Source organism: Coregonus lavaretus (genome assembly GCF_964263955.1).
Source record: "Coregonus lavaretus genome assembly, chromosome: 33".
Classification (NCBI taxonomy): domain Eukaryota; kingdom Metazoa; phylum Chordata; class Actinopteri; order Salmoniformes; family Salmonidae; genus Coregonus; species Coregonus lavaretus.
The window spans coordinates 30,044,890-30,070,371 of NC_140020.1; the positions used below are offsets into that span (position 1 = coordinate 30,044,890).

At 44.1% G+C, this 25,482-nt stretch overlaps 1 protein-coding gene across 1 annotated transcript in view; it reads left to right on the forward strand.

Moving 5' to 3' along the window:
• Nucleotides 1-221: 221 nt before the first annotated feature.
• LOC311108674 (MAM domain-containing glycosylphosphatidylinositol anchor protein 2) overlaps nucleotides 222-25,482 on the forward strand; it is a gene marked incomplete at both ends in the record, with an annotated part of 397,367 nt that continues 372,106 nt past the window's right edge. The window contains one exon of the mRNA XM_084151384.1: nucleotides 222-294. Within this exon, the coding sequence (XP_084007510.1) occupies nucleotides 222-294 (73 nt within the window). The remainder of the gene's footprint in view (nucleotides 295-25,482) is intronic.

A 25,482-nucleotide genomic window follows, 5' to 3' on the forward strand; every position in this document is an offset into this window, starting at 1 on the left:
GAGACAGTGCATTGAGGTGAAAACGCGCCTTTTTGCCTTCTGCGTTCATAAATTCAAGGCGCAACGCATTCAGAACATACATTAATCAGTGCGCGGTTGGAGCGGCAGCGGTGTTCGGTGATCTATCTATGCACGCGAGTTCCGCCTCGCCAACCTCCTTCCTCGCCCCGGAAAGGACTTCTCGCCTTTGAGAGCTGGATATGTTGAGATTAACGTAAAGGATGGACCTAATAATCTCTGTTTTGGGGCTCCTGACGCTGTCTCTGGAGGGCATCCGTTGCCAAGGAGTATACGGTAAGTGTGCCTCTTCCTCCCACGGGTTGCAATAAACGTGATCATGACCTTGTAAAATAATTGCAACCGTACATCTACCTGGCAACAAAGCCTATATACACATACACTCCCATGCTTTTTCCATAGAATCATATAGTGCTGATGTTGCACGGGGAGTTAAATGCCATTTTATAGGTGAGAGAGGCACGAGTTCTCTATGAAACTCTCTCTCTCTCTCTCTCTTTCTCACACACACACACACACACACACACACACACACACACACACACACACACACACACACACACACACACACACACACACACACACAACACTGGGCACAGACATCAGTTCAACTTTTAGTTTTGATTTACATTTGGTTGAGTTGTCAACTAACGTGAATTCAACGTGAAATCAACAAAACATTTCATTGTCATTTAGGTTAAAAGTTGGGTGAAAAAAAGACGAAATTCCCTTACCTAGATGACTTTTTGGAAATCCAATCAGTTTTCCACGTTGATTCACATATCATTTTCTGGTTGAAATGACGTGGAAACAACGTTGATTCAACCAGTTTTTGCCCAGTTGGACAGGAGTGTGCAAACAGTGGCACTGACTGATGCTGCCTGGGCTGAATAGTCATGTGTGTTGACAGCAGTGGTGCTCTCACTGCTATGTGGTAATAATATGAATCATAGGAGCCAGTGGAGCCACCTCACCTCCGAGCTGGAGACATGGGGACAGACAGCATTGACCTGCAGCTGTTGCTACCAGTGGCAATGACCTGAGAGAAGATTGTAGACCAGAGAGAAAGCTCTGGTCAGACCCAGGGTTCAAGACTGGCAATACTGGTGGTGATGCTTTAGTACCAAGCAGGCATGCTATGTACTGGTGGCATTTTCCAGAGCCAGAGGGGGTTGGTCAGACTGAGAGGTTCAATAGAGATTGGTGATGGGGATGTAATACATTACATTACCAAGCAGGCATATAGAGTATACCTTATCACTGTATATCATATGCACTGGCGTATATGTTCACATATATATTTAGTGAGATGCTTTATGCTTGTACATACAATTATCTTGCACTCAGCTATGACATGGTCTGGAAGTGTCCCACACACTGCCAGGGATTGGCATATTGGCTTCTTTTCTTGTCACATTTGCAAATGTGTTTTAACCAGATATTACATAAGGCTTCACGATATGGGCATAACATCTACACTGAACAAAATATAAACGCAACATGCAACAATTTCAAAGATTTTACTGAGTTACAGTTCATATAAGGAAATCAGTCAATTGAAATAAATGCATTAGGCCCTAATCTATAGATTTCACATGACTGGGAATACAGATACCTTAAAAAAAATAAAAGTAGGGTCGTGATTCAGAAAACCAGTCAGTAGCTGGTGTGACCACCATTTTCTTCATGCAGCTCGACACATCTCCTTCGCATAGAGTTGATCAGGCTGTTGATTGTGGCCTGAATGTTGTCCCACTCCTCTATGAATGACTGTGCAAAGTTGCTGGATATTGTCGGGAACTGGAACACACTGTCGTACACGTCGATCCAGAGCGTCACAAACATGCTCAATGGGAGACATGTCTGGTCAGTATGCAGGCCATGGAAGAACTGGGACATTTTCAGCTTCCAGGAATTGTGTACAGATCCTTGCGACATGGGGCCATGCATTATCATGCTGAAACATGAGGTGATGGCAGGAGATGAATGGCATCACAATGGCCCTCAGGATCTCGTCACGGTATCTCTGTGCATTCAAATGGTCATCGATAGAATGCAATTGTGTTCGTTATGCCTGCCCATACCATAACCCCACCGCCTCCATGGGGCACTCTGTTCCTACCGTTGACATCAGCAAACCGCTCGCCCACACAATCCTGTACACGCTGTCTGCCATCTGTCCGGTATAGTTGAAACCGGGATTAATCTGTGAAGAGCACACTTCTCCAGCATGCCAGTGGCCATCAAAGGTGTGCATTTGCCCACTGAAGTCGGTTACGACGCCAAACTGCAGTCAGGTCAAGACCCTGGTGAGGACAACGAGCACGCAGATGAGCTTCCCAGAGACAGTTTCTGACAGTTTGTGCAGAAATTCTTTGGTTGTGCAAACCCACAATTTCATCAGTTGTCCGGGTGGCTGGTCTCAGATGATCCCGCAGGTGAAGAAGCCGGATGTGGAGGTCCTGGGCTGGCATGGATACATGTGGTCTGCGGTTTTGTGAGGCCGGTTGGATGTTGGAGGTTGGCCCTCCTGTAGCTCAGTTGGTAGAGCATGGCGCTTGCAACGCAAGGGTTGTGGGTTCGTTTCCCATGGGGGGCCAGTATGAAAAATGTATGCACTCACTAATTGAAAGTCGCTCTGGATAAGAGCGTCTGCTAAATGACTAAAATGTAATGTACTGCCAAATTCTCTAAACGTTGTTGGAGGTGGCTTATGGTAGAGAAATCCATTCTCTGGCAACAGCTCTGGTGGACATTTCAGCAGTATAATTGCGATTTTTTTACTGAATATTGCGATTTGACTTGCAATATAGATCAAAACACTTGGGTGAACTGTTAGAATCATATAAATAGAATCATACATTCAAAAGCAAAGTGGAAAGCAGCATCATTATTGTTTGTTTTACCTGATGTTGGGAACAATCTGTTGACTGCATTTTATCTAATGTTTGGAACAATCTGTTGACTGCATTTTACCTAATGTTTGGAACAATATGTTGACTGCATTTGACAGAACAGCATGCAAACATAGCCCTTTACACTCATACCTGTATACGGGTTGAAAATGGCAGATTTGGACACTGAAAAGCGCCTAAATTGGAATGCAGTGGCTGTACAGTAACACGCTATACATGATGTCGGAGCTCAGGGTCTCCTCTTCACAGCACTGTATGGGTTTTGACTGACAGCCGTTTTGAACTTGAGCACCGTGCGTGACAAGATGTTGCCCCCATCCCTCCCGTTAATTGGGCAACTTATGCACATTTTTTGTTGTCTGAGTTGAGGGAAATGCTGTAAATTACGAGGACTCTATGTATTTTTAAAAGATGAATTGCCTCGTGAAAGCCTTACACTATAAGATCGTATTTAATAATTTAGCTAGTAGTGTTGGCAATAGAACAAGCTTTCAAATTATGCCTACTTTTATAAAGGACCATTATTGGATTGCGTAAACACCAACAGTAAACACCAACAGTAATTGCACGCATGACTGTAAGTCGCTTTGGACAAAAGCGTCTGCTAAATGGCATATTATTATTATTATTATTAAAGGCGGGGATGCAGGGCTGGATTCCAAACAAAACAAGTGTGCTTGCTCTAGTTCCTCAACGGCAGAGCTAGGAGAGCTCAAAAAAGCACCTTGACTCTTCTTAGAGTCATTAAAGTGCATTGAAATTACTTAGGAACTGTGTACACTTTGGAGAGGTGTGTGGTCACTTGGAAACAGCAGTTAGACCTCTCATTCAAACCCTTGTAATTGTTTTGTCTTATTTTGCACCTAGCCCAAATGTTCCACAAATATTCTTATCATGTTACTGAATGTATCCAGAGTAATTTCAGATTTTGTTATCAACAAATGTGAGGAAAAGTACAGTTAATGTAAAATGCACATAAAATCAACAGTGTAATGTTTGGATTCAGTCTTGTGTCAGGTGAACTGTTGTGTCCTCACTTTTAGTCTAATAATTTTCCCATAATCTCCAAACTGTTCCCTTTAAATTGCTACTATAGTTATCCATATGCTTTCCATATTTCTTTTGTAAGAAACATTTCAATTTAGCCCTATCGATATAGGCCAATTCCCACGAGTGTAAGGGGTTTAAAGTGGATCTAACAGTGAGCAGGAGGAACTGCACAGCTTGAGTGAGAGGGCGGGGCTTGGTGTGTGTGTGTGTGTGTGTGTGTGTGTGTGTGTGTGTGTGTGTGTGAAGCAGCCACAAGAGGAGAAAAACCCCCGGAGTAAACTGCAAAAACGTTACATGCGACTGAGTGGCATTTCAAAATATTGCATGCGATAGGAATCTCTTGTGTCTCTTATGGATCTCTTATGGATATTGCACATGTCAATATTGCGATATCGATGTGAATTCGATTGATTTTGCAGCCCTAATATTACAGTATAAAGGCATATTCAAGGCCTATTCACTATTCAAGGTATAACACTGTCAATATGCCATTAGGCCAATTACCTAATCCCAGAGAAACACAAGCGATCTCTCGCTTACCATCAGAATTAATCAAACGCATACCATATCAAAGCTATTGCCTCATAGCATATGCCATACTTATGTACATCAACAGGCACTCATTAAATAAATCATGTCCCGTAATGCTCCTTACGGTGCACAGGGCGACTTCCTCTGTAAAACTACAGGCCTGCTAATTGGTGTCAGCACTGAACAGCAGCCCTCGGTTGAAGAAAGAGAGAGAGGAACAGATGAAATTGTTTGTGGTCTCTTTCAGCAAAGATAGGAAAGAGGAGAAGAAAGTGTGTGCTTTCTCTGTCCATCTTCCCAGGGCTTTCTACACATCTGTCTGCTAGGGCTTGTGGTTCAGTGGCTTTCTATGTGTAGGGGCAGAGTGGATGTGCTCATTTATAGTGACATCCCCCATTGGGTAATGATGCCTTCAAGAGAAAGTGAGTGAGAGAGAGAGAGAGAGAGAGAGAGAGAGAGAGAGAGAGAGAGAGAGAGAGAGAGAGAGAGAGAGAGAGAGAGAGAGAGAGAGAGAGAGAGAGAGAGAGAGCATATACTACATCAGAGCATTAGCTTGTGGCAAAGACTTCATGCGATGTGAACTAACGCATACAGTTGAAGTCGGAAGTTTACATACAATTAGGTTGGAGTCATTAAAACTCGTTTTTCAAACACTCCACAAATTTCTTGTTAACAATCTATAGTTTGGCAAGTCGGTTAGGACGTCTACTTTGTGCATGACACAAGTAATTTTTCCAACAATTGTTTATAGACAGATTATTTCACTTATAATTCACTGTATCACAATTCCAGTGGGACAGAAGTATACATACACTAAGTTGACTGTGCCTTCAAACAGCTTGGAACATTCCAGAAAATGATGTCATGTCTTTAGAAGCTTCTGATAGGCTAATTGACATAATTTGATTCAATTGGAGGTGTACCTGTGGATGTATTTCAAGGCCTACCTTCAAACTCAGTGCCTCTTTGCTTGACATCATGGGAAAATCAAAAGAAATCAGCCAAGACCTCAGAAAAAGAAATTGTAGACATCCACAAGTTTGGAATAAAGGGGTTGCTTGCAAGCTGAAGAACACCATCCCAACCGTGAAGCACAGGGGTGGCAGCATCATGCTGTGGGGGTGCTTTGCTGCAGGAGGGACTGGTGCACTTCACATATGGCTTCATGAGGAAGGAAAATGATGTGGATATATTGAAGCAACATCTCAAGACATCAGTCAGGAAGTTAAAGCTTGGTTGCAAATGGGTCTTCCAAATGGACAATGACCCCAAGCATACTTCCAAAGTTGTGGCAAAATGGCTTAACGACAACAAAGTCAAGGTATTGGAGTGGCCATCACAAAGCCCTGACCTCAATCCTATAGAAAAAGTGTGGGCAGAACTAAAAAAGCGTGTGCGAGCAAGGAGGCCTACAAACCTGACTCAGTTACACCAGCTCTGTCTGGAGGAAAGGGCCAAAATCCACCCAACTTATTGTGGGAAGCTTGTGGAAGGCTACCAGAAATGTTTGAACCAAGTTAAACAATTTAAAGGCAATGCTATCAAATACTAATTGAGTGTATGTAAACTTTTGACCCACTGGGAATGTGATGAAAGAAATAAAAGCTGAAATAAATAATTCTCTCTACTTTTATTCTGACATTTCACATTCTTAAAATAAAGTGGTGATCCTAACTGACCTAAGACAGGGAATCTTTACTAGGATTAAATGTCAGGAATTGTGAAAAACTGAGTTTAAATGTATTTGGCTAAGGTGTATGTAAACTTCTGACTTCAACTGTACAGTATACTGTAGATCATGCTTGATTATGTCGGATGGAGCCTCTGCCGAAATATGTGGTACATGTTCAAAGCAGTATACAATATACAGTACATACAGAATGGGGATGGCTAAATTGGAGGTTTTTTTCTGGGGTTCAAAGTCAACATTCATATTTGATGGGTGCAAAATGACAATATGCAATATTCCATTGTTTGGGAATAAGAAGTATGGGAAGCATGCATGACATCATAATACATCATAATGATGCAAAACTGACACAAATTGCACAGTGAGGAATGCCAAAAATGAGTAGGATGATTATCTAAATTATACAAGACATCTTGACTTCTTACCAATTTCTATGTTTGTATTAATATATAATATTCTCTGTTCCATTACAGTTATTCACATTCTGTACCAGTTTAATAAAATGCATGGTGTAACAAATGAATATGACTCTTGTTAAGATAATACTGTACACATCATTCTATTCACTGTAGTATTCTGTTGTCGTTTTTGTTTCGGGGTCGATATGATCTTGTAGCAGTCGGAGATGATGAAATGGCTCTGCCAGAATCATAATTGAGGGCTGATGAAGGCTGGTCAGAGCTCTAAGGCTGCAGGCCACAGAGGTATAAAAAGACATTCACTACAAGTACTACTGCTGTTTCACCCCCTCCCCCCCCCCCCCTCACCCCCCCACTACATCCCCTTCTCTCTCACTCTCCCTCTCTCGCTCTCAGTTTCAGTCTTTTTCTCTCTTGCTTATTTTGCCTCTTAGACCAGCGTCAATTTTGAGGGGAATTGTGTCTTTTGTGATAGAGGCACCTAATTTCACACACAGCTAGGACAAGTCCTTGTAAGTGTATTTAGCTATTGTGCCATCATTAGGGCTCTAAAGTACGATCAATTTGGTCACATTATGTTGGGAGCACTGTGCTCCTAGGAATACAATCTCCCAGATAATAATTGTTGTAATGATAAGCCTTCACCGTACCGTTCTTTCAGAATGCCCTATTGAAAAAAAGTGAGTGCACCTTTACTTCAGAGAAAACGTCTTGCTTCTAGCCCAACCACTTCAAAAGATCTGACCCATATTACCGGAGCAACATTTGTATCTACCTATAGCGGATCGCCGAGACCACATTCTACATTCATAAACCATGTCGTGGGCCCATTCTAGAACTACTCTCGCGCCGTTAACCATTTCTTTACACTTTGTTTAGTCATGTTACCACATTAGATAACAACCTGGTAACTTTACCAGTATATCCAAACATTTGGGGGAATGGAAAGAAAGGAAAAGCGATAGCTTCTTCAGGAGATCAATGATCATAGCAAAGAATGTATAACAGAGCTATTGCATGTCTTCATCACAAACCTGACATTTTTAAAGAGACAGTGTACAATTTTCAATGCATCTCAATAGGAAAGTAGTGATTTTACACAATGTAGAAACCTAATATTTCACAAATGACTTTGTAATTTCAATGACAGGTATTCCTATCAACAATATGTATTTTATAATAAACTAATGTCTTTACAATGTTACATATTAGTTTCTAGGGCACAACATGTGCTTCAAAAGTAGCTGGAATTCATATAGGCCCAATATAGGCTGTAACTCAATTAATTTAAAAAAAATGCTCCTAAATTTAATGTGGTGGTCCTAACTTTTTAACCTCTTAAGGATCGGACCCTTTTTTTCAATTTTCGCCTAAAATGACATACTCAAATCTAACTGCCTGTAGCTCAGGACCTGAAGCAAAGATATGCATATTCTTGATACCATTTGAAAGGAAACACTTTGAAATGTGTGGAAATATGAAATTTATGTAGGAGAATATAACACATTAGATCTGGTAAAAGATAATACAAACAAAACAATATATTTTTTTCATCATCTATGAAATGCAAGAGAAAGGCCATAATATAATATTGCAGTTTAGGCGCAATTTAGATTTTGGACACTAGCCAGCAGCAGTGTGTGTGCAAAGTTCCAGATTGATCCAGTGAAGCATTGCAATACTGGACTATTTTGTATCAAGTCTGCCCAAATGTGCCAAATTGGTCAATTGATACATTTTCAAGTACATACAGTGAGGGAAAAAAGTATTTGATCCCCTGCTGATTTTGTACGTTTGCCCACTGACAAAGACATGATCAGTTGTTTTTCAACAGGACAATGACCCAACACACCTCCAGGCTTTTTAAGGGTTATTTTACCAAGAAGGAGAGTGATGGAGTGCTGCATCAGATGACCTGGCCTCCACAATCCCCCGACCTCAACCAAATTGAGATGGTTTGGGATGAGTCGGACCGCAGAGTTAAGGAAAAGTGCTCAGCATATGTCAAATCAAATCAAATCAAATTGTATTTGTCACATACACGTGTTTCGCAGATGTTATTGCTGGTGTAGCGAAATGGTTGTGCTTCTAGCTCCGACAGTGCAGTAATATCTAACAAGTAATATCTAACAATTTCACAACATATACCCAATACACACAAATCTAGTAAGGAATAGAATTTAAGAATATATACAGTGAGGGAAAAAAGTATTTGATCCCCTGCTGATTTTGTACGTTTGCCCACTGACAAAGAAATTATCAGTCTATAATTTTAATGGTAGGTTTATTTGAACAGTGAGAGACAGAATAACAACAAAAAAATCCAGAAAAATGCATGTCAAAAATGTTATAAATTGATTTGCATTTTAATGGGGGAAATAAGTATTTGACCCCTCTGCAAAACATGACTTAGTACTTGGTGGCAAAACCCTTGTTGGCAATCACAGAGGTCAGACGTTTCCTGTAGTTGGCCACCAGGTTTGCACACATCTCAGGAGGGATTTTGTCCCATTCCTCTTTGCAGATCTCCTCCAAGTCATTAAGGTTTCGAGGCTGACGTTTGGCAACTCAAACCTTCAGCTCCCTCCACAGGTTTTCTATGGGATTAAGGTCTGGAGACTGGCTAGGCCACTCCAGGTCCTTAATGTGCTTCTTCTTGAGCCACTCCTTTGTTGCCTTGGCTGTGTGTTTTGGGTCATTGTCATGCTGGAATACCCATCCACGACCCATTTTCAATGCCCTGGCTTAGGGAAGGAGGTTCTCACCCAAGATATGACGGTACATGGCACCGTCCATCATCCCTTTGATGCAGTGAAGTTGTCCTGTCCCCTTAGCAGAAAAACACCCCCAAAGCATAATGTTTCCACCTCCATGTTTGACGGTGGGGATGGTGTTCTTGGGGTCATAGGCAGCATTCCTCCTCCTCCAAACACGGCGAGTTGAGTTGATGCCAAAGAGCTCGATTTTGGTCTCATCTGACCACAACACTTTCACCCAGTTCTCCTCCTTTGTGATGGCAAACTTCAGATGGCCCTGTATATGTGCTTTCTTGAGCAGGGGGACCTTGCAGGCGCTGCAGGATTTCAGTCCTTCACGGCGTAGTGTGTTACCAATTGTTTTCTTGGTGACTATGGTCCCAGCTGCCTTGAGATCATTGACAAGATCCTCCCGTGTAGTTCTGACCTGATTCCTCATCGTTCTCATGATCATTGCAACTCCACGAGGTGAGATCTTGCATGGAGCCCCAGGCCGAGGGAGATTGACAGTTCTTTTGTGTTTCTTCCATTTGCGAATAATCGCACCAACTGTTGTCACCTTCTCACCAAGCTGCTTGGCGATGGTCTTGTAGCCCATTCGAGCCTTGTGTAGGTCTACAATCTTGTCCCTGACATCCTTGGCGAGCCCCTTGGTCTTGGCCATGGTGGAGAGTTTGGAATCTGATTGATTGATTGCTTCTGTGGACAGGTGTCTTTTATACAGGTAACAAGTTGAGATTAGGAGCACTCCCTTTAAGAGTGTGCTCCTAATCTCAGCTCGTTACCTGTATAAAAGACACCTGGGAGCCAGAAATCTTTCTAATTGAGAGGGGGTCAAATACTTATTTCCCTCATTCAAATGCAAATCAATTTATAACATTTTTGACATGCGTTCTTCTGGATTTTTTTGTTGTTATTCTGTCTCTCACTGTTCAAATAAACCTACCATTAAAACTATAGACTGATCATTTCTTTGTCAGTGGGCAAACGTACAAAATCAGCAGGGGATCAAATACTTTTTTCCCTCACTGTAACTATAGAGAACATACAAAAATGATATGGTAATACAAAATGTAAGTTTACACACTCCCAGGAATGTCATGCATGATGGATCATCAGCTTATACACTAACTTTCATACATCTAGATGGCCGGGCGGGGTGGGTGTGGAGCCAGAGACATCAGGGGTTCTGTTGAACCCAGTTCCTACATTTGAATTTAAAAATTGATTTCATCAAACAAAACTATGCTACATTTTATCTCTGGGACCCTTATGATGACAAATCAGAGCAAGATTACTGAATGTAAGTACATTATTTACCTTCAGAGGTGAATGTACCAAACCAGTTGCCATGATAAGTGTTTTGTTGTTTTTCACTCTCCTCAAACAATAGCATGGTATTTTATCACTGTAATAGCTACTGTAAATTGGACAGTGCAGTTAGATTAACAAGAATTTAAGATTTCTGCCCATATAAGACATGTCTATGTCCTGGAAAGTTTGCTGTTACTTACAACAGTCATGCTAATCACATAGAGATTAAAGTTGATAGCACCAGTTTTTACATTTAGAGCCCTGGCCATCACATAATTTTCAAGCAAGTGAAACAGCACCCCTCTGTCTCTGTATGTGTAGGCAATCTATCTGATGCTGTCTTGTCAAAAATAATATGATATTGTTGCCGCCCGTAGCATTGAATGCAAGGGAAGCCAGCGAGCATTTGGCCTCCCTTGATAAAAAAGTATACAATAATAGCCAATCAGCGTTGAGCTAAACTGAGTGAGCTCAACTGTTAATTGTCCTAGTGCACCAAAAAAAGTGTCAAAAAAAGCCAGTTTGGATTTGGCTTCACAGCAATCCCATCACATCTAAAAGACAAATGTCATTGACAGAACATTTTTTGAATTGTTGCATCTCATTGTGTTGTTGTCCACTGGTGGCTAGCTAGCTAGCGAAAATTGGCCCTTTCCTAAATTAGCCATGGGTGGAGATAGGGATTTTGACTTTTTAATTTGGTTTTACTTAATTCTCCGTACTGGCCAATGATTATAATGGCAATTCTGATCCAACCATAAATTCTAACATTGTCCCTCTTGCCTGAGAGGATGGAAGTTCAATATGTAGGCTAATGTTAACTAGCTGGCTAATCGTTGCCCATGAAAGGAACTTAGGCTAGATACAGCCATTAGCCATGGTATATTGGCCATATGCCACAAACCCTTGAGGTGCCTTATTGCTATTATAAACTGGTTACCAATGTAATTAAAACAGTAAAAACTAATATTTTGTCATACCCATGGTACACGGTCTGATATACCACGGCTTTCAGCCAATCAGCATTTAGGGCTCAAACCACCCAGTTTATAATGGCTGGGGGGTTCAATCCCTGAATGCTGATTGGCTGACAGCCAGTTGTATCACTTGCAAGGGAAGCACAGCTGAGCATAAATATAAATAATTTGCTAATAATTAGCTTTTTTTATTTTGCTGGAATGATGGTACCTGTATCTGATGGTCAGTCTTAGCGGAGGGAGGGAGAGAGCAGCAGAGGGTCCACCTCTCACAGTCCATGCTCTCTCCTTTCCTCCGGTGAGACTGACCAGGGAGAGGGGACACCGTCTTCCACCTAATGGCGAAACTCGAATCGCATCGCATTATTTCTGCCTCATGCATAAATGTGTGTTGTTCTTATGACCAGAGAAAGTTAAATATTCCTCGATATTAAAATAGACATGATTAGCTTCTAATAATAAAAACGCAGACCTATCGATACACTTGCCTACTCATTCATTGCAGCTGCAGCTCGAGTGAAAGTAGGGAGATGCACATTTTATGTTTTGTAAAAGTGTTGAATTAAAACTTAAACATGAACTCACTCATAAAAACAGCAGCTCTTTGCTGTATTCTTTCACAGTCTCTCTCTGGTCATGGTTTTTAAAGTTATGAAATCTCACATAGGTTAGTTTGCTGTGGGGTCGTGGAAGCTGTATGCACAGTGATTTGAGCTATCAGATTGGCCAGAGCAGTAGGCGCACTTGATTTAGCCACAGCTCTCCTGGTCCACCGGGTAGGTGGAGTTTGTCCCTTCAGACAAATGAATTGGTTCAAAATGGGAACACTTTGGCTACCTTGTGCGCAGGGCTTCTGAATCAAGTGCACCTACTGCCAACAGCACAAGACGTTGGCTTTTCTACAGAAATGTTTGGTGATCGACTAGGAATGCCTTAAAGATCGACCACTGGTCTAAATGATAACATGAAATAAGGGAGAGGAACAAGGATTGTTTTCGTCTTGTTTTGAGGACCATGCCTCGTTATGATATGATGATACTGTAACTGTGAGTTAAAGTGAAAGTAGGATCTTCATCTGGAGACAACGCCTTCAGTTTGTTCACTTTGCATCACTGTCTCTGACAGACAACTGCCTTGGGAGCTCTGAGATGCTCCTGATCATGTCTCTCCATTGCTCCACAGAGGCTATAGAACCCTATAGAACCCTAAGTCCCCACCGCTTCTTTCCCTCTCTTGCGTTGCCATTGAAGTCCCTGTGATTCCTGGGGTTTCTTTTCATGAGGCTTGGTTCAGACGCTTTGGCTTCTAAGCTATGCAAATGCATTCTGCCAGTGAAACTAAAGCCGTCTTTGTTGGTTCTCAGAAGCCTCCTCCAAAGAGTCCTTCATCAATGCTCTTGGATCGGGACCCTCACATTTCCCACCATAATGAGACACCAGAGAACTCTCTCTATCCTCTCTCCCTCCCTCTCTCAATCTATCTCTCTCTGTTGTTATCCCTCTTTGTCGTTATCCCTCTTTGTCGTTATCCCTCTCTATCTCTCCATTTCTATTTGTCGTTATCTCGCTCCCTTCTTTCTCTGTACACTCTACTAGCACACAACCCATATTCTGTACAGCAGAGAGACACTTTGGAGCAGTGGAGTGGTGGACATATACCCCTGGGTGGGCCCTCAGATTGCTACTACTCTCTCTCATACTGGCAAACTTACTCACACAGAATGCAGCTCTCATAGGACCTAGTCTTAGGAGACTACTGTGCTCTGCAGTGCTTGGAAAGCAGGCACCAGAAAGTGACCAGTTCATACCTGAGAGTAGAACCAGTACAGATCTAATTGCTGCTAGTCCCTCATCTGATGTGGAAGTTACTCATACAGAATGCCACCCCCCACAAGACCCAGTCTTTGGAGAGTTCCCTCTGTTTCATGTTGGAAAAACAGGAGCTAGGTAACAGCCAATCTACAGTATATAGGCAAATTAGCCTACTCCTGTCTACACATAAATAAATAACATTATTCAAATGAGGCTACTAAAGCATGATTTGGCCACAGAGGATAATTAGCTTCTTTAAAAAAAATAAGTTGTGAATTGTTTTAAATCGCATTGCCTACAGTCGGAAGGAAAGGCAGCGCGCGCAACAAATACGCACAGCAAATACCAAATACATGATTGTTGAGTTGCGACTGTCAGTGAAAAGTAGAGAGGCCCAGACAGTCATATCGCAATTTTTCAAAATACAATTGTGTGAAAACATAGTTTGAAAAGCAAATGGTTATTGTTGTAAAGAGACAATTAAAAGTATTTTGGTTATACAAATACTCAACTTAATTGAGTGAACAACAGTATAGCCTATCTTATTGCCACCAGCGGAGAGCATCGACAATATCCCCGGTGAGTGCACACTGTGCATATTCACTCTTTTTCATTGTTGGGTCAGTGCCACTTAAAAGTTTGGTTTTGGACAATCATTTTCACCTCTAGTTTAGATGGACGTCATATTCTATTTGTGTCTCCCCTTCTCGTAGGCCTATTATATGGACAATGTTGTTTTGTTGATCTGTTTGTCAGTGTCAGCAGAGTAGGCTACCTTGTAATTTGTCGTATTAAAAAAGATTCTGCTAATATCTCCAGTCATATAAACTGTAGTACAATTGCATGAAATGTGTTTATAAAAGGCCACATTTTTCCAGTGCAAAGAAAGGAGAAACATATCTGATATAGCCTATATGTCACGATCGTTCAAGGAAGTGACGGACCAAGGCGCAGCGTGGTAAGCGTACATTTTATTTAATTAACGTACTTAACACACACAAACAAAAACAACAAACCAAACGATACGTGAAGTCCTAGGTTAACACCAGAACAAACCATACGGAACAAGATCCCACAATGACTAGTGCCAAACATGCTGCCTAAGTATGGTCCCCAATCAGAGACAACGAGAAACAGCTGCCTCTGATTGGGAACCACCCTGGCCAACATAGATCTACACGATCTAGATCAACAACATAGAAAATACAACATAGACACTACACACCCTGGCTCAACATTTAAGAGTCCCCAGAGCCAGGGCGTGACAGTACCCCCCCCCCCCCCCCAAAGGCGCGGACTGCGACCGCGCCACACAAACACAAGAGGGTAGGGGCTGGGTGGGCATTCCGCCTCGGAGGCGGATCCGGCTACGGGCGTGACCACCACCTTTTCTCCACCTCCCCGTTGCGCCCCTGGTCTGGTCCCGCTGACTGGAGCTGGACTGGACACCGGTGGAGCGGATTGCTCAGGCTCTGGAGTGGAGCAGCTGACCGGTGCCGGACCAGGCACCGGTGGAACAGGCACGGGCCGTGCCGGACTGGACACACGCACCACTGGCTTGGTGCGGGGAGCAGGAACGGGCCGGACCGGGCTGACGACGCGCACCACTGGCTTGCTGCGGGGAGCAGGAACGGGCCGGACCGGGCTGACGACACGCACCACTGGCTTGGTGCGGGGAGCAGGAACGGGCCGGACCGGGCTGACGACGCGCACAACTGGCTTAGTGCGAGGGACAGGAACAGGCCGGACCGGGCTGGCGACGCACACCACTGGCTTGGTGCGGGGAGCAGGAACGGGCCGGACCGGGCTGGCGACGCGCACCACTGGCTTGGTGCGAGGGACAGGCACAGGCCGGATCGGGCCGACGACGCGCACCCCTGGCTTGGTGCGGGGAGCAGGAACAGGCCGGACCGGGCTGACGACGCGCACCACTAGCTTGGTGCGGGGAGCAGGAACAGGCCGGACCGGGCTGACGACGCACACCACTGGCTTGGTGCGGGGAGCAGGAACAGGCCGGGCTGGACTGGGAACACGCACCATTGGCTTGGTGCGGGGAGCAGGAACAGGCCGGGCTGGACTGGGAACACGCACCATTGGCTTGGTGCGGGGAGCAGGAACAGGCCGGGCTGGACTGGGAACACGCACCATTGGCTTTGTGCGGGGAGCCGGAACGGGCCGGGCCGGACTGTGGATACGCACCACTGGCTTGGTGCGGGGAGCAGGCACGGGCCGGGCCGGACTGGGAACACGCACCACTGGCTTAGTGCGAGGAGCAGGAACGAGTCGGGCCGTACTGGGAACACGCACCACTAACTTAGTGTGGGGAGCAGGAACGGGCCGGACCGTACTGGGAACACACATCACTGGCCTTGTGCGGGAAGCAGGAATGGGTCGAGCCGTACTGGGAACACGCACCACTGGCTTAGTGCGGGGATCAGGAACGGGCCGGACCGGACTGGTGACACACACCACTTGCTTGGTGCGAGGAGCGGAACTGGGTTTCCTTATAAACCTCCGCTCCCTCTGCTGCCTAACCAGCTCCTCTCGCCGTGCCTCTACACTCTCCTTCTCCCTTAACGCCTCCTGTAGCTCCTCCCTCTGACCAATTAACTCCTGCTCCCTCTGGACCAATAGCCCCCGTAACCTGGTGGCCTCCCCTCCTAGTCTGCAGATACGCCCTGTCGCTGCCTCCTGCTGCCCCGTCGTCCACGCCGTGTGCCCCCCCCAAATTTTTTTTCTTGGGGTTGCCTCTCGGGTGTCCGTCGTCGGTACGGTTGGCGCCGTTTCTCCTCTCCTGCCTGGGCATTTTCTTTCATCGCCCTCCGGTAACGGATGGCCTCCTCCTCCGTGATTCTCCCCCAACCGAGGAGGACATCTACTAACGTAACCTCCGGCATTTGCTCCTGGACACGCTGCTTGGTCCTCTTTTGGTGGGATCTTCTGTCACGATCGTTCAAGGAAGTGACGGACTAAGGCGCAGCGTGGTAAGCATACATTTTATTTAATTAACGTACTTAACACACACGAACAAAAACAACAAACCAAACGATACGTGAAGTCCTAGGTTAACACCAGAACAAACCATACGGAACAAGATCCCACAATGACTAGTGCCAAACATGCTGCCTAAGTATGGTCCCCAATCAGAGACAACAAGAAACAGCTGCCTCTGATTGGGAACCACCCTGGCCGGAGTGGTGTCACACTTTTTCCCCATCTCTAGCAAACACAGCTGATTCGACTAATTGCATTCTAAACTGAAGATCATGATTAGTTGATTATTGGAGTCATGTGTGTTAGCTGGGGCTGGGGCAAAAGTGTGACAGGAATCAGGCGCCCGAGGACTAGAGTTGCCCATCCCTGGCCTATAGGCTAGGCCAGGGTTTCCCAACCTGTGCACCCGGGGGGGCCAGGACCGAGTTTGGGAAACCCTGGCCTAGGCCTACTCTACGCTAGACACGCTCAGCCAGTGATTGAGTTATATTATTAGCCTAAATTATGATTATCTAATCTACTCATCATATTATGAATAGTAGGCTTTCTTACATAAGTCTGCAAATGCGATGATCCATGGAATGCTTTATTATACAGGTGCATTTTTATGGTGTAAAATTAGCTTCCCCAAACTTGAAACTCATACTCCACCTATGCACCCCCTCCTTTTGTGCTTCTCTGCCTGTGTGTGCGCGCTGTTGCTGTGACTTCTGTTGCACAGACTTCTCCCACTCTCTTTTGCGGCAGAATTTTGTGGGAAAAGTCATTAAATGCTATCAAAACCATAGAAACCCTCGGTGTCAAAACTCCCCAAAGGCAGCCTGAAAAGTAACAGCATTTGTTGCTTGACTCTTTTACCAATAAAAGTCGCTGGAGGGGTCTGAAAACGTGCTAAATACAGCGACAAACTCACTAAATTGGCAACACCGCTGACAGCACAGACACTTCACCCAATACCCTAGTTTCAGACTCCTAATTATCCTTACACCTCTGAAGACTCTTGCCAGTTCCATGCCAGTCATAAGAACCTAGGTGTTTTAAACTACATATGCAAAAGTATGTGGACACCCCTTCAAAATTAGTGGATTCGGCTATTTCAGCCACACCTGTTGCTGACAGGTGTAAAAATCGAGCACACAGCCATGCAATCTCCATAGACAAACATTGGCAGTAGAATGGCCTTACTGAAATACCGTCATAGGATGCCACCTTTCCAACAAGTCAGTTCATCAAACTTCTGCCCTGCTAGAGCTGCCCCGGTCAACTGTAAGTGCTGTTATTATGAAGTGTTAACGTCTAGGAGCAACAACGGCTCAGCCGCGAAGTGGTAGGCCACACAAGCTCACAGAACGGGACCTCCGAGTGCTGAAGCGCGTAGCGCGTACAAATCGTCTGTTGCAACACTCACTACCGAGTTCCAAACGGCCTCTGGAAGCAACGTCAGCACAATGCCAAGCGTCAGCTGGAGTGGTATAAAGCTCGTCGCCATTGGACTCTGGAGCAGTGGAAACGCGTTCTCTGGAGTGATGAATCACGCTTCACCATCTGGCAGTCCAACGGCCAAATCTGGGTTTGGCGGATACCAGGAGAACGCTACCTACCCGAATGCATAGTGCCAACTCTAAAGTTTGGTGGAGGAGGAATAATGGTCTGGGGCTGTTTTTCATGGATCCTGCTAGGCCCCTTAGTTCCAGTGAAGGGGAATCTTAACGCTACAGCATACAATGACATTCTAGACGAATCTATGCTTCCAAGTTTGTGGCAACAATTTGTTGAAGGCCCTTTCCTGTTTCAGCATGACAATGCCCCAGTGAAAAGAATACGAGGTCCATACCGAAATGGTTGTCGAGATCAGTGTGGAGGAACTTGACTGGCCTGCACAGAGCCCTGACCTCAACCCCATCGAACAGCTTTGGGATGAATTGGAACGCCGACTGCGAGCCAGTCCTAATCGTCCAACATCAGTGCCCATCCTCACTAATGCTCTTGTGGCTGACTGGAAGCAATTCCCCACAGCAATCTTCCAACATCTAGTGAAAAGCCTTCTCAGAAGAGTGGAGGCTGTTATAGCAGCAAAGGGGGGATCAACTCCATATTAATGCCCATGATTTTGGAATTACATGTTTGACGAGCAGGTGTCCACATACTTTTGGTCATGTAGTGTATCTCTGAACACTCAAAAGCTTGTTTCTCCACTGACTGTTGGATAAGGGGAACCATGGGCTGTTAACAACATTCGGTGGATTCCAGAGATCCTGACTGCCAATGTGTCCAGCCTGAGACATCATTGTGGGCAGCTCAATGGTGAGAGATTTTGGCCTGCCTACGGTCTGTGGACCGACCAAGCTCCACTGTCACCCAGGAGCCCATGTCCATGACATCAACTCTCTGCCCAACTACTCCAATATTGACACCATCGTCACTCACGTAGGTTTTAACTATCTTCGTTTTAGGCTATCTGAATAACTTTTTAAAAAAAACCTTGCTAGCGCAGGGAAGAGAATAATTATCTCTTATCCCCTTGCTACCGAAGGGGTTTGGAGCGTTTCAGCCGACCCTAAACGAGTACCTGAAGAAACTTTGCAATGACAAGAATGTCTCTTTTTGTGACAACTGTGATTTACTGTGGGAGCAACCAGCACTTTTTAAAAGAGACGGGATTCACCCCAACCGCAGGGGTTCAAGGATTATTTCCAGCAACATCGCAGAATGTTTTAGAGACTGACAGGCAGAGTCTGGTAGTGCTCCAGTTCTCCCTATCAGAATAAGCAACAGAGGACTTGGAAACAATATCAAATCCTATAGAAATGACACTATGGTTATTGCGAGTAACATAATTTATGTTCCTTTAACTCCACTTTCTAGTGAGTTTATACAAACTGTCATCTCCTACCATTCTGATAGATTGGAGACTGTCAGAAAACGTGGTTGTAATGTTAATAATTAGGTTGTTATTCCATTGGTTACCGCTAGGCAGATGCCCCAGGGTCAGAGTGGCCCACACTAGTTGAATATGGCACTTTGAAATGTTAGAACAATCACTAGTAAAACCTTTCTCGTGAATGACCTCATTACTGAGTGCAAAGTTGATTGCATGTTTCAATATAAGCGACTGTAGTGCCGCTTATATTGAAGCCTCTCCCCGGACTACAGATTTTCATACACTATTAGAAAAGGGGAAAGGGTGGGGGGACAGCCTCTTTTTTGCTAATGCTCTCAGCTGTAAGGACATTTCATTTGGCAACTTTGGGTCTTTTGAGCATCATGCTATACTGTTTAAATGTCAGCCACCAGTGCTGGCCATAACCCTGTATAGGCCACCAAAGCACTGAACCACTTTCTTTACTGATTTTTCTAAACTATTGTCTATTGTCCTTGAGAACTATGATAAAATCATTGTGTTGGGCAATTTTAATATTCATGTTAACAAAGAGACTGTGTCACGCCCTGACTCAAGGGACTCGTATATGTTGAGTCAGGGTGTGTATGTTTAGTGTTGTATTTGTTCTATGTTGTGAATCTAGTATTTCTAGATCTATGTTGGCCGGTGTGGTTCCCAATCAGAGGCAGCTGTCGCTCGTTGTCTCTAATTGGGGACCATACTTAGGCAGCCTTTTGGCACTAGTTAGTTGTGGGATCTTGTTCCGTGTGAGGTATGTTGTTTGTCTACCTTGGACTTCACGTTTCGTTTCATTTGTTGTTTTGTCGTGGTGTTTATTCAATATAAATAAACATGTATGCATATCACGCTGCGCCTTGGTCCGTCCCGTCTGTAAACGATCGTGACAGACTGACTCCAAGGCCAAAGAATGTATTAATATTTTGAGCTCTATGGGCTTTATCCAACATGTTACTGGGCCCACCCATAACCACGGCCATACTCTGGACCTGGTTATTACCAAGGGGCTTTCTATTGACATATCCTCTATTGTTGATGTTGCTTTATCTGATCACCACTGTGTATTTTTCAATACCTTGTTGCCCATAGCACAGGGTAATACTGAATGCATTATTCAGAAACGCTATCTAACCTCTGAAGTTGCTAAAGATCTTTTTGAGCGTATGAACAATACTCCATCACCTATTCTGTCTTCTTCTTGTGATGATAAAAAAAAAAAAAAAAAAAGATTTAGTTGATAACTTTCATAGCAAATTAAGGGCAACCATTGATGCCATAGCTCCAGTAAAGTTGAAAAAGGCCACATCCAAATGGAGAGCCCCTTAGATGAGTGAGGAAAGTAATAAATTAAAGAGACATTTCAGAAAGGCAGAGCGGAAGTGGAGAAAGTCAAAGTTGCAGGTCCATTATGATATTCTGAGAGAGCAACTTGGTATTCATAACAAGGCAATTAGAAATGCCAGGTGGGCTCATTTTTCTAACTTGATCACTAATAATCAGAATAATTTGAGAGTGCTCTTCTCGACCATTGATGGCCTGATAAATCCTACCCCCGTGAACTTTCCTCCACATCTAAATGTGATGAGTTTGCGGCATATTTCAGCAATAAGATAACAAACATTAGGCTGGGTATCAGACAAGCAAGACCTGATGAGAAGTTTGATGATATGTGCCCTAGTCTACCACACAGAAATTGGTTTTCAAACAGCTAAATGATTTTTTAAGTGCCAATTGTATTTTTTACAAATTCCAATCTGGTTTTCGGGTCCACCACAGCACAGAGACAGCCTTAATTAAAGTGGTAAATGATCTGAGCGCCAACACAAATGCTAAACAGCTCTCTGTCCTTGTACTCTAGGATTTAAGTGCTGCATTCAACACTGTTGACCATGATGTCCTTCTGGACAGACTGGAGAGGTGTGTTGGCCTCTCCAGTCCAGTTCTAAACTGGTTTAGGACCTATTTAACCGGTCTAGAGTTTTTTGTCACCCTTGGTAAACATAACTCAGAGAAAATACATATCAAATTTGACGTTCCACAAGGTTCGATTTTGGGTCCTGTACTGTTCAGTTTATATATGTTACCCCTTGGCAGCATTATCAGAAAGCCCATTATTGATTTTCACTGCTACGCAGACAATACACAACTTGACATTTCTGTTTCACCAGAGGATTATAGCTCCACGGATAAATTATTAGACTGTATTAGTGATTTAAATACTTGGATGGCTAACAACTTCCTCCAGCTAAATCAAGACAATACCGAGGTACTTATTGTTGGAGCCTAAGCACAGAGAGAGAATCTGGCTGCACATTTGAATTCACGGGCAATAAAGATAAAACACCAGGTGTTATTTTAGATGCTGAACTCAATTTAGAACCACACATTAGGAATGTGACCAAAATAGCTTTTTACAACCTGAGGAATATTGCCAAGGTGCGTCCGTTTCTCTCTCAGGCTGATACAGAGAGACTCATCCATGCTTTTATTACAAGCAGGCTTGACTACTGTAATGCTCTCCTGTCTGGTCTATCCAAGAAAGCCATTAGTCAAGTGCAAAACATACAGAATGCTGCAGCACGGCTACTGACCAAGATCAGACGGAGAGCACACATTACACCGGTTTTAAGGTCTCTGCACTGGCTGCCTGTGAGTTTTAGAATTAATTTAAAGGTTTTTAAATCAATCCAACATTTTGCACCCCAATACATGTCAGACATGCTTTTAAGTTACGTACCCAGTAGGTCCCTCAGCCCCTCTGGCACTGGCCTTTTAACTACAGTATCCCAAAGCCTAGGACCAAGAGGCATGGAGAGGCAGCCTTTAGTTATTATGCCCCCAGCCTCTGGAATAACCTGCCAAAGAACCTGAGGGGGGCCGAAACTGTGGAAATATTTAAAATAGATCTTAAAACACACCTTTTTAGCTTTGCTTTTCCTTAGGGTGCTTTATAATCGTTCACTTTTTCAGTTTTTATTTTCATTGTTTTTAAAAATAGTATCCTTTGAAGCATTCCATGTCTGAAATGTGCTGTATAAATAAAGCTTGATTTAATTTGACATGCCATTAAGTTATCCTGAAACTCACACCTCACCATTGTTACACCATTTATTTATCTTTATGGGACTATTCACCTTCAAAATCTGCCATGCTCCACTTTCCATCTGTGTACCTTAATCTCAGCTGACTGACCAGCAGACAGTACATGGGTGTTGTGCGGACAGTTTTTCCTGAGACATGAAGAACACTCTTGGCACACTCTTGGCATTCTCTCAACCAGCTTCACTTGGAATGCGGAATGCATTTCCAACTGTCCTGAAGGAGGTCCCACCGCATTTAACCATGGCAAGGTGACTGGAAATATGGCAGAATACAAACAGTGTAGCTACTCACTCCGCAAGGCAATTAAACTGGCAAAACATCAGTATACAGACAAAGTGGAGTCGCAATTCAACGGCTCAGACATGAGACGTATGTGGCAGGGTCTACAGACAATCACGGACAACAAAAGGAAAACCAACCACGTCGCCGACACTGGCTTCTCGCTTCCAGACAAACTAAACACCTTCTTCGCCCGCTTTGAGGATATCACAGTGCCACCGATGAGGCCCACTACCAAGGACTGTGGCCTCTCCTTCTCCATGGCCGACGTGAGTAAGACATTTAAGCATGTAAACCCCTGCAAGGCTGCCGGGCGAGACAGCATCCCTAGCCGCGTCCTCAGAGCATATGCAGACAAGCTGGCTGGTGTGTTTACAGACATATTCAATCTCTCCCTTTTCAGTCTGCTGTCCCGACATGCTTCAAGATGGCCAAGATGTTCCTGTACCCAAGAAAGCAAAGGTAACTGAACTAAATGACTATCGCCCCGTAGCACTCACCTCTGTCATCATGAAGTGCTTTGAGAGACTAATCAAGGATCATATCACCTCTACCTTACCTGTCACCCTAGACCCAATTTGCTTTCCGCACCAATAGATCCACAGACGATGCAATCGCCATCACACTGCACACTGCCCTATCCCATCTGGACAAGAGGAATACCTATGTAAGAATGCTGTTCATTGACTATAGCTCAGCATTCAACACCATAGTACCCTCCAAGCTCATCATTAAGCACGAGGCCCTGGGTCTGAACCCTGCCCTGTGCAACTGGGTCCTTAACTTCCTGACGGGCCGCCCCCAGGTGGTGAAGGTAGGAAACAACATATCCACTTTGCTGATCCTTAACACTGGGGCCCCACAAGGGTGCGTGCTCAGCCCCCTCCTGTACTCTCTGTTCACCAATGACTGCGTGGCCAAGCACGCCTCCAACTCAATCATAAAGTTTGCAGACAACACAACAGTAGTAGGCTTGATTACCAACAATGATGAAACCACCTACAGGGATGAGGTGGGGGCTCTGGGAGAGTGATGCCAGGAAAATACCTGCACCGCCCGCAACCGCAGGGTTCTCCAGAGGGTGGTGCGGTCTGCCGAACGCATTACCGGGGGCAAACTACCCGCCCTCCAAGACACCTACAGCACCCGATGTCACAGGAAGGCCAAAAAGATAATCAGGGAGATCAACCACCCGAGCCATTGCCTGTTCACCCCCCTATCATCCAGAAAGTGAAGTCAGTACAGGTGCATCAAAGCTGGGACAGAGAGAATGAAAAACAGCTTCTATCTCAAGGCCATCAGACTGTTAAATAGCCATCACTAGCACATTAGAGGCTGCTACTGCCTATTGAAATCACTGGCCATTTTAATAATGTTTACATATCTTGCACTACTCATCTCATATGTATATATTGTATTCTATTCTATAATATTCTACTGTATCTTAGTCCATGCCGCTCTGTCATTGCTTGTCCATATATGTATATATGCTTAAATTCTATTCCTTACTAGATGTGTGTATATTGGGAATATGTTGTGAAATTGTTAGATATTACCTGTTAGATATTACTGCACTGTCGGAGCTAGAAGCAAAATCATTTCGCTACACCCGCAATATCATCTGCTAAACACGTGTATGTGACAAATACAATTTGATTTGATTTGATTTGACATATGCTGAGCACTTTTCCTTAACTCTACGGTCCGACTCATCCCAAACCATCTCAATTTGGTTGAGGTCGAGGGATTGTGGAGGCCAGGTCATCTGATGCAGCACTCCATCACTCTCCTTCTTGGTAAAATAACCCTTAAAAAGCCTGGAGGTGTGTTGGGTCATTGTCCTGTTGAAAAACAAATGATAGTCATTTTTACATTGACATTTTAGTCTTTTATCAGACTCTCTTATCCAGAGCAACAGTTAGTGAGTGCATATATTTTCATACAGGCCCCCCATGGGAAACGAACCCACAACCCTGGTGTTGCAAGCACCATGCTCTACCAACTTAGCTACAGGGGACTTAGTCCCACTAAGCCCAAACCAAATGGGATGGCGTATTGCTTCAGAATGCTGTGGTAGCCATGCTGGTTAAGTTTGCCTTGAATTCTAAATAAATCACAGACAGTGTCACCAGCAAAGCACCCCCACACCATAACACCTCCTCCTCCATGCTTTACAGTGGGAAATACACATGCAGAGATCGTCTGTTCACCCAAACCGCGTCTCACAAAGACACGGCGGTTGGAACCAAAAATCTCCAATTTGGACTCCAGACCAAAGGACAAATTTCCCCGGTGTAATGTCCATTGCTCGTGTTTCTTGGCCCAAGCAAGTCTCTTCTTCTTATTGGTGTCCTTTGGTAGTGGTTTCTTTGCAGCAATTCGACCATGATTCACACAGTCTCCTCTGAACAGTTGATGTTGTGATGTGTCTGTTACTTGAACTCTCTGAAGCATTTATTTGTGCTGCAATTTCTAAGGCTGGTAACTCTAATGAACTTATCCTCTACAGCAGAGGTAACTCTGGGTCTTCCTTTCCTGTGGCGGTCCTCATGAGATCTAGTTTCATCATAGCGCTTGATGATTTTTGCGACTGCACTTGAAGAAACTTTCAAAGTTCTTGAAATGTACCCTATTGACTGACCTTCATGTCTTAAAGTAATGATGGACTGTCATTTATTTTTGCTTATTTGAGCTGTTGCAATAATATGGACTTGGTCTTTTACCAAA